The sequence below is a fragment of the Centruroides sculpturatus genome, unplaced genomic scaffold, assembly GCF_000671375.1.
Source record: "Centruroides sculpturatus isolate CEXI.00-Female unplaced genomic scaffold, Cexi_2.0 scaffold557, whole genome shotgun sequence".
NCBI lineage: Eukaryota > Metazoa > Arthropoda > Arachnida > Scorpiones > Buthidae > Centruroides > Centruroides sculpturatus.
This window is the reverse complement of record NW_019384744.1, coordinates 501893-512876: the sequence shown is the minus strand read 5'-3', so window position 1 is coordinate 512876 and position 10984 is coordinate 501893. Positions and strand designations below refer to the sequence as shown.

The following is a 10984-nucleotide window of genomic DNA, read 5'->3' as shown; positions in this document are numbered from 1 at the left end:
TAAATAGAATAATGAACTAAAAGTAATCTCCAAACAAAAATAAAATGGTTCAGAATTGACTCCTTACAGTCTTACTGTGTAAACTTAAAAGCAAAATCTTATTATTTGCAATAATTTTAAGATAAATTCTAATTAGTTGAAAATGTAAAATGATCTTTAAAATTAACCAAAATCCTATTAAGCTTTATTGTAGGAATCAAATAATTTTCTAACTAAGCACTTTTGAGAAATATTCTTCTATCCTCAGAATTGTCTCATTCTTAAATGGAAGTTGTATCTACAGTAAAATTTAACAGAATTTTAATATAAATAAATTTTAATCTCACTTCAACTAAAAATATAATTGAGTAATATGATAAGATGAAAATATTAATTTATAAATTTATTTTCAGTTAATGACAAAGATATTACAGAATCTCAAATCTGTTCACTGGAGTAATGAAACTAGTGATGGGCCTGCTAGAATTCAGTTAAAAGAAAATTGGAATAATCTTTTAGAAATTATATCTTTTATGGAGGTTAATCATAATTACATTTACTAAGTTTTTGAAATTTTAGAAAAAATCAATTTATTTAATTAAATTTTATAATTTTTACAGAATATTGGAAGTCATATTTTTAAAGAATTAAATCAGAAAGCTTATTCATTTGGACTGCAAACATTTGAAGAATTAATGCCTGCAAGAAGTTATTGGAAAAAATCAAAAATTGGTAATATTTTGTTATAAAATATATATTATATATATAATGTTAAAATCTAGTTAATAAAAAGTCACCAAAAACATTATACTTTAATTTTTAATAAAGCCATATAAATTAAAAGCACTTTTACTTAAACTAACTAGGCTTCTTTAACAAACAACTTACAAAAATGAAAAACTGTATTTCATCAGAGTCTAATTAAATGTTAATTGTTAATTGAAAAAGCCTAGTTTAGGGTGACAATGTAATGTTTTAGAGTCTGAATGCCAAAATAGGAATATTTATGCATGATAAAGCTTTAGATTTTAGAAAACTAATTTTAAAGAATTGTAATATAATTATATACTTAGAATAAATTTTTTAAAAATGACTGAAAAAAGTGATGACGACAAACAATCCATTGGATTTTTTATTGGATTATATTTACACTAATTAATGATTCAAAACAAAGTTATTTGGCTGGAGATGGGAAGTTATGTCTAAATCTCTGGATAGTAATGGATGATGATAAACCAAGCTGAATATAAAATTACAAAAAAAAAACTGAAATTAATGTATTAGATAAATTAAAAGTATGTGATTTAATTTCAAAGCCATTTTATGACATCTGACAACTGCTACTTAACAACTGGTTATTATTATATAAAAATCAACACAACAAACTTCTAAAATACCAGCAAGAATACTAAACATGAAGTGCGAATGTCCGTTTAACATGGATGAAAATGTTCGCACTTCATGTTTAATATTCTTGCTGGTATTTTAGGTGTTTGTTGTGTTGATTATTACATTTTATGATATTTACATCATCAGAATAATTTAATCAAATTGATTTTGAAATCTTTCATATTGAAGAGTGATGATAATAGAATACTAAAATAGTTGTAGTATGCTATTATTTATAGTTAATAATCAATATTATGAATATTATGTAAAAAAAATAAACAAAATCATTTGATATTCCAGATGATTATTCTAACAAGATACAGACCATTCCGGACCTAGTTAGTTTAAGCAAAAGTGCTTTTTATTTAATATATTTTTATTTAAAATGTTTTACCATTTAATATTACAACAGTGGGAATTAGTGACTTTTTAGTTAATTAGTTTATGGAAACATATAGGCACATTTTTAAATAATTTTTCTTCATAAAATCTAATGTTTTTGAATAACAATTATAGATAACAATGGAAGTACATACATTCAAGAATGTGTGAAGAATGTTTTAGAAAATGGAATATCAACTTTATCACATTTACCATGTAAATATCAGATTATTTCAGGAACAGCTATCATGGAAGGTTTTTCAAAAGCCTGGCTTGACTACATCTGGAATAAAAAAATTAAATTCAGGTAATTTTATAAAATATTTATCATTTTTATTATTTATTTATATATAAAATACAAATTGCTGCCATTTTAAATTTAGTCAATCTGGAGGAATGCAGTTATGTAAAGATGTTGATTATGTTATAAATTGGTTGAATCAGTTTTCATTAAGTTCTGAAGTTAAACAGAAAATATTAACAGTTGACCATATTAGAAAATTGACTGCAGTTTCTCGAATTCTTGGTACTTCTCATCCCAGATTACGCCGGGTGAGTTTATCAAGAAACAGAGTATCTCCTATTGTTACTAATGGTATGTATTTTTGACAATAATGACAATTATATTAAATATAGATGCTATAAATTTAATATGTCACAATTACAGTTCCTTCAAGAAAGAAAAAAGGAGATAATACACAACAGTTTAATTGTGATCCTGATATTGAAGACAAAGAGATTGAAGAATGGCAAAATTTAGTAGTAGCAGATCACTATTTTCTTCCTTCTTGCTTTTGTTGTTTTAATTGACTATCAATAACGAAGTAAGAAGAGTAAGAAATCATTTCACTAAAATAGTTTATCATCATATGATTTTAATATTTATTTTTATATCAAGTTATTAATCAATTAAAAAATGCTGGAATTTCTAGTCTGTTGTTACATTTGTGAAAAAAATGTGATATTTTTATATTATTGACATATTTATTCAGTACAAGAAAACATCAAGATACCAAACATTTTATTGTAAATATTGTTATAATTTTTATATGCTAGTGTTATTTAATTTAGTAAAATATGAATTCTTCAATATTATTAGTGCTATTATATTTTATTTAAATAGAAGTACAGTAATCATTACCTTATGTGAATACTACTATTCACATAAGTTAACGATCTATTAAAAATTATTATATTATTATATTCACTATAAAACTAGCTTTACATGATAAATAGATTTCATATTATAACAAATTAAAGAAATTTGCTATTTAAAATAAAAAGTGTATAGTTTTCACAATAAATACTTGTTTCAAAAGTTTTATCAAGCAAAATGAATGAAGCTTAATCAATCATTGCACTTCTTCATACTAATAATGTCTAAATTTTAATATCTGCGGCTCAATGCAAAGTTAAAAAACTAAACCACCAGCTGTATTTAAAGATGTATATCCTGAAGACTTGCCCTTCAGGATATACATTTATCTTACAATTTGTGCCCTCATTGTTTTATTTAATGATTTTCTGTGCTTAGACAGATGTAAAGATTTATCTGGCTATTATGGATATCAGAAGAAAGAGAGAAAAATATTTTAATTTGTATCTTGGATTTTCAGGTGACAATTTTTTAAATAGTTTTGATATGAAGTTCAAATAACTAGTTTTTTCTTTTTATTCTTCACCCTATGGGTACTAAGGGGGGCCCTGTGGGCACTCCATACTCATCATAGATTTAGCCAGTGCAGGTAATCAGGTGATGAGAAATGAGGAATCCAACACAGACCACCTATGAAAGATTCCTGGATTCCTTGCCCAGATTTCATCCTGGATACCAGGTGAGTCTGTAAGACACTAGCCATACAGCTGGTGCCTCACCTGTACAGACTCACCTGGCCATCTGGCCACCAAACCACTATATTAAAGGATATGTTTATACCATATCCTTTAATATCATGTTCTGTAGAAATGTATTCCAGTTTTTTTTTAATTTGAAATTAATAGGAATTGAATTCTTACATGTTTAAAATAATTAGGAATTTTACATGCAATTCTCCTTTAAAAATTACAGTAAGAATGACATCTGAATGTTGATAAAAGCATTTTAATCAAAATTTAATAAAAATAAAAAAATAAACTCTTGATTTATTTTTAACAATTTGCTTCCATTTGATTTATTTGGAATATATAATTACAAGCAAATATAGATTGAAAGTTTTACAGTAGCATCCATCTACAAAAGCAAACAAAACGAAAGGAAAAAATCCTGAGTAATGCTGAAGATAATGTTAGCCCAAAAACTTGTTTACTTGTAATTATTTACTCCAAATAAAACAAGTTAGAGTTATTTTAAAATATATTTAGAGTACAATCTTAAAAAGAATCTAAGCACTGTTAATAAATTACCTGAAGTGAATATTTCAAAATAATCTAACTTATAATTACTGTAAATTAAATTGTTTACACTAGTTTGATGGAAATAAATTAATATAAACAAACATCAAATCTAATCTGACAGAAAAATTTCATGATTCATTACAGCAATATCTAATAAATTGCATCCCATTGGATCATAACTTATTTCCATACAAAAACAACACTTGTAAGAATTGTATTCACCAATTAGAACAGTATTTCCGAAATTAGTTGATGATCTCATTTCTAGCTTTTCAAAAAAATCATAAAAAGCACAACTCTTACAAAATAATGTGATTTAAAGTTGGGAAATATTGATCTAAAATTGATCAAAGGCAATGAAAAGAAGTTATGCTTATATTTAATTTTATTTTGTTATATTTATAATTCCATTTTATAAATTTTTGTAAATTCATAATGAGAAAAATCTTTGTAAATTGTGATATTTAGACCCTCATCATTTAGGTTATGATTTACATGATCATTTTAATATCAGTTATAACAGTCATGATTGTAACAAAGATATGATCCGTCCAATAAAATATTACGAGTTATAATTTTAAGCAAATACTGTGTTTAGAAAAGTAGAATTAATATAATAAAGTAAATTAGAATGGAATATTGTGGAATCAACAAAGTTGATTCCACAATTTTCCATTCTAAATTGTACTTTCCGAACTAGATTTGACATTTTTTGATATTGGAAAACATTTGAAAATAATCAATTTTTAAAAATTTTAGTAGTAAATGATAGAATGTATCTTTAAAAAGAATTGTACTACAGTAGGACCTCGAAAACTCGGCTCTCGATAACCCGGCACTCCGGATAACTCGGCCACACCCTGGCAGGGCAAAAAAATCCTTAGTTAATTAATTTTCATTATAGACAGCTTTATAAAAGTATAAAAGCTCTCATAAAGTATTTTTCTGAGGTCTGTCANTCTTCTGGGTTGACACAGAGACCGTTACGTTCACATTTACGTTGCGAGCAGTTGTGTCTGTGTGTGGTTGGACTCGGGATGGAGACCAATTGGGCTAAAGAAGTGCACTTTACAATTCAATTATAGAAAGTAATACCCGTTTATTGATTATACAGGCCTAAGCTAGTTACACTTATGCTTTAAGAGAGAGAGAGAGTTTACAATTGTTTGCATGTGGTATTTACCTGAAGATCTCTCTCTTGATTGAGTCCTTTTTCGGTGGGCACCTGGCTCATCGGCTATCGGCGATTAAGCTTCTAATTGGTGGCGAAGTGTATCCGAGTGTACACACACGACCAACCTTCGAGGACAGATGAACTCTTCTGTCAGGCAAACTCCCTGTTGCGTCATCAGACCTTCTCCTTTATTTGGGGGTCCTCCACCTCGCAATTCTTGTCCTTTTTTGGTAAAATTGTTCTTCACGTCCAATGGCGATTTTCGCATTTGATTCCTAGTGACACGTTCAATGTGTCACTCCCAAACAGGGAAGCAAGTCCTTGGGAAAGGATATAATCATGTCCGTAGCAATCCCTTTTTTTTTTTTTTTTTTCGAACAAAATTTTTGAATAAAATTTTCCTTTCAAGTCTGGCCTCTCACACAAATATTCGAGTAGAAAGTAACGCGTTTCGACTTATCTCTACTTAAGAAGTAGTCAATTAATTAAGTGATTAGGGAATAGGGAACGTAAACAAAACCCTGATGAAAGAACCGAAATTTTACTTAAACAAAAGCCTAACCGAACCAATCTCTAGCCGAGTACAGTGGTACTGATTTCTTCGAAATATTAGATGTAATAAAGACGGACATTTTTCCAGTTCAACGAGAGTGACCGAAAAGTTGTAAATTTTGGTAGACAACACCTGGTCCTAAAACGAATTAGTTAGAAAACAAAAGACGGACAATCTATTAAGTTTAACATATTTAGACTTTTACAGCTATGGTGAGAAACGTTTAAAATTTACAAGAACCCTGTCGCGTCTTTTGAGATATACTAGTGATGCGAATAAACAGGCATTTGACATTGACCGGTATGGGCACCCTCGGGATTTGGTAGCCCGCGTGCATATACAGAAAACTATCATAAAAACATACAAGTAAATTCTTATCGGTTGGGTTAAGTTATAAATCTACTCGCGATTCGCGTAATCGGGCGAGAGCGGCCAAATATCTAGCGGGCGGGCGGCTAACAGTCCGGAACCGGTCCCGGATAGAATTGGATGCGTTATACGTGTAGCAGCCACCCGAGGTCCTAGGCTTCCACCGGATAAACCGGGTGAGGTTGTTGCTCTGTAAAGCGCGTGCGCGAATCTGGCTTTTTGGATGCTGACAATAGAGCGTTTCCACTCCGCTACTCCGCCACTAATATTCGAATATACAATAGCGATCTTATTTTTTTTTCACGTGTAGTATAGAAATTTGTAAAAAGATATATAATGTGGTTATAATAAAATATTGTGCGATTATTTTCATATAATTAAAATTAATATGTATTTATTTTTTAGAAAATACAAGGGAAGCGGCGCTTCCACCGCTATTAATGACGGTACGCCACTGCTATATTGTCTAATAAAGAATGTAAAAAAAAATAACTTAATTTGCAATTTATATTTGTTGTTTTTGATTATTTTATTATTAAAGTAAATGTACAAAAAAGCTTAAAAAAATACAAAACAGATAAAAGTTACTTCTTGATGTTTAAAAATGTCTCAGCATTAAAATCTTTGATATCACGTAACTTAGTTTAATGTTAAAATTATTGCAAAATTTTCAATTAATGTCAATACACACAAGAGCTAGTGAAATTATAAATAAGTGCCTTTTATCAAGTTTTAGATAAAATGTCTGTAACTATTATATAATGTCTGCCCGCTCTCACGGCAACAACAATACAAAGTTTAGGCTGATCGATCCAAGGTCTTAGATCGATCAACATTTCCGATTTTAGTAGGTTGACGTCATTCAGCTGACCAATCAGCGCGTTGTGCCGTCTGGATATTTAGTCGCACGTGTTGTAAATTTTTCGAGCACGCCAGGAATGCTAGCAATGACGTCACGGGTGCGAAAAGTAAACGCCGTGCTCATTGGTAGCTAACAAAAAGTATTGGGAGGATGATCTATGGAGTAGATCGAAAACGTTAGTTTTTTAATAAAACTCCCTTGGCAAAAAATAAGGTGTTTGTTACTTGAATAACAAAAAGTATACAGCAACCACGTCTTCTACAAAAAGTATACAGACTGAGCACGCTAGGGGCGAGATCGGAGCTAAAAGTAAACGCACCCAGTAGGATCTCGCTCCGCTATACTCTCCATATAAATTGAGAAGAAGAAGAAGGGATCTCGCTCTATCCTAAAACTTGCCTCGGGCTGGCACTGACAAGCGGTATGTATTATCGGTTGATTTAAACAAAATATTAATAAAGATTATTACAGTATGTGCATATATTATAAATAACGTATATTTAGTATATTTTGGCACATTGTTTATGCTGCAACATGATCTAACCGGGAGGGTCGAGTGTCATGGATGTCCGTTTATTTCATTACATTTTATGCATTTTATTATATTTTAAAATTTCATGTATGTTTCGTTTTTACTTATGCTATCTATCATTCATAAAGTGATGAAGGCTTTAAAGGGGGCTGAGTTTTGTTAGACATCCGGAGAGGGGAGGGGAAGTAAAAATTTCAAGAAAAATGCGGACATAATTTATGGACGTCCCCATAGCATTAGAGCTACATACACCTATTTAACTATCAGGCAATAATTGTAAATGAAATGAAATAAAAATTTAATTGATTAGATTATTCATTGAGGTAAAAGGAATTAACGAAAAAATGAGAAAGCAAATACAACATGAGAAGCAGATATGTAAATTATTAAGACTTCTTTAATTAATAGTAAGAAAATAAAACAAGAAGGTAACAAGCAGAAAAGTAATATAGAGTAAAATAATCCTAATTATTAATAGAAGAGTTTAATTTAGTTTACTAAAGTTCACAATTGCATATGAATGGCACTACCTTTAATGAATGAATATACAGTGTGAATGAAACAAATAAAATGGAGGCAGAAATCTATGAGCCATTTAACTGGAGTGCATGGAAATTTCATTTGTGTTAGAATGTTGTTCTTTAAATATTGGTTAGCACTTGTGTTGAATATTTTGTTTGCAAATGAGAGATGATGATAAAGTAGCTCATTATATCAAATAATAAATATCTTGAAATCATCTCTTAAAATACTGACTCTTTTATTTTAAATGCTCCTGAATTTTTTACATCTGCACAAATTGAATATACTGATTTTTCTGTACTAATATTTTAAATGGCAAATAATACATAGAAAAGTCTTTTTTATTCTTGGCTGACATGGCAGCTGTCCAAATACTAGGTCAAGTTAATTTTGATTTCTTCAACATTATCACCACTTCTATTTGTTGATGGTGTAGAAATAGATGTTACAAGATTCCACTAGATTGTGTGTAGCAAATACTTTTATTTGAACATTTGATTTGCTTATTGAAAGATCACTAATACAAGTCATCCTTTAGTAATTCCAACAGGCAGTGTGAGATTTGCGCATGCGTTGCTTGTTGGGAAGTTGGAAATGCTGCGGGAGTATGCTAATGAAAAAAGGCTGGGAACTGCTGTATTAGGGGATTGATGCTATTAAATTTTGGTGGTTAAAGGTTGAGGGGGGTGGGGAGATAATGGGGGTCGTGTATCTCCAGGAGGGTCAGACTTAATCACAGTTTTACTTGTTATTAGCATTTACAATTTTTTATAAAGCCCATTTCTATCATCAAAATTAAGCTTTTTGCCATTTTATAATAGTCTAGTTAAAAGTATAAAAAAGTTTTTTAAATAAAATATGATAACAAATGGCATTAACAAAATTTTAACTATTTAATGTAGAAGACGTGATTGCTGTATCTTCAAATTCTGTGTGTAGCATCTTTGCAATCCAAACAATAATTTTGGTAGATGATCAAACAGCAATTAGTTAGAAAACATTACGGTTTATTTAAAACACTTTTTTAATTCAGATGCGTTTCGGGTTGGCCTGTATTCCCAACCCCTCTTCAGTGCTGTTAAAATTACAAAAAACAAGATGAGTTTCACAACATTGTTAAGTAGGACGTAACAAAAACGCAGGGTGACAATAACATAAAAAAACTTACATGTTATATAATGGTACAGCATAGACTTGTGTGACAATATTTTTATTACATAGTTGTATGACTATTTTCTATAATATGAAGAAAGTAAAGGGCATGGCTGTTTAACACATCATTTACATGAAAATATATAACATAGATTATTAATTTCAAAATATCTATAAACACTTGCATTTTTAGTTAAAATGTATTATTCCCGATAAAAAACGAAACAGAGTAAAAATTGACAACTGGTGTTATCTGGTGTTCACAGAGTAACAGTATACCAACAAGTAATGTTATTTAAACCATTCCTAACATTCCGTACAAAGGGGCGTGCTTTTAAACAATCTTTGACGCGTGGAGGCACTCTCTATTAGTTTATACCATTGGGGGTCTATTGACATGCCTTCTGAAATATTAAGTTATCTTTAGGGTGTTTTTTGATTTCTGTGTGTTCTTTAAATTTCCTTTTATATGGGTCTTTTTCTAAATGTAACACTTTATTGTAACAATCCACGAAAACCTTTTTTTACGAGTGTTATGTCCGTAGTAAATTCCACAAGTACTTTCGACCTCCACCGAGGTCTGCTTCAGGTGGTGACTGGCCGTGACTCGTAAAAAAAGGTTTTCGTGGATTGTTATTATTCAACGCAGTGTTAGGTTGTTGGAAGTAGTTTATCTTTTATATTGTTTTTATTAATTTGGCAATTATTGTCACTTGTGTGTTAGTACTAGGGGGAAGTGTTATGTTTTAGGCAGATGGCAGCTTCATGTTCTTTAATTCTTGTTTCTAGTGACCGGCCTGTTTCGCCAATGTAAGTTTTCAGATTTTGACAGTTGCATTCAAGTTTGTAAACAGTTCCTACAGTTTTAAGAATGTTTAGTTTGTTGTTATGTTGTTTATTAATGTCATAATGGATACTATGAGATATTTTGTTGGTCAAAGATGGTGCCAAACTGATATTGTCTTTTTTTAGGATCTTATTACAGCCCTCAAAAATGTTTTTTATATACGGGAAGGTTTTGTATTTTTTGTTTAATTTATATTTCATATTAAATCTATTTTCCCAGTAAAGTTTTTGCCATGTGTTTAATTTTGATTTAGGATAGTCATTAAGTAAAAATTTAGTTTCTAACTCCTTTATTTTAATTTTTTGCCATTTATTATCTGATATTCTTGTATATATGTTTAACTCCATGATATAAATGTTCTTTTTTATATATTCTGGAACATATGAATAGTAGTTGATAGTTTTATTAACATTACATGGTTTTTTGTATGTTATGAAAGAAAAATTATTAAGTGTATTCATGATTGTTATGTCAAGGTAATTTATTTTATTATTGTTTTCTTTTTCAATATCGAATTGAATATTTTTGTTAAATTTGTTAGCAGTGTTCAGAATAGTATTATCGTTTATTTTATTATTGTATATTATTAAGTAGTCGTCCACATATCTCATTATTAGTTTTATGCCTGGGATATTATTTATTTTTTCATCTATGTTTATCATAGCTAATTCAGCTAACTTTGGCCACATCTTTGATCCCATACCGATGCCATCTACTTGTCTATAGAAGTCTGCATTAACTTTAAAATAGTTTCTGGTATATGCAAAGTGTATCAGATTAATTAAAGTTTTATCTACATTTAACATAATTAGGCTTTCCTCTATTAATTT

At 29.6% G+C, this 10984-nt stretch overlaps 1 protein-coding gene and 1 long non-coding RNA gene across 3 annotated transcripts in view; one reads left to right on the top strand and one right to left on the bottom strand.

Moving 5' to 3' along the window:
- The first annotated feature begins 365 nt into the window (after positions 1 to 365).
- LOC111628431 lies at positions 366 to 5007 on the top strand. The gene is made up of 5 exons (XM_023372218.1): positions 366 to 518; positions 600 to 711; positions 1885 to 2056; positions 2133 to 2344; positions 2417 to 5007. Exons 1-5 carry the CDS (start codon positions 396 to 398, stop codon positions 2557 to 2559), a joined length of 762 nt encoding a protein of 253 aa, XP_023227986.1. The 5' UTR covers positions 366 to 395; the 3' UTR covers positions 2560 to 5007.
- LOC111628432 overlaps positions 605 to 10984 on the bottom strand; it is a 17381-nt gene continuing 7001 nt past the window's right edge. The window contains exons 2-3 of one of the 2 annotated variants that reach the window (XR_002757174.1): positions 1963 to 2032; positions 605 to 678 (exon numbers count right to left, since the gene is read on the bottom strand). This is a non-coding gene — a long non-coding RNA (uncharacterized LOC111628432). Of the gene's footprint in view, positions 679 to 1904; positions 2033 to 10984 lie in introns of both variants that reach the window. The other variant, XR_002757173.1, reaches the window with a different exon arrangement.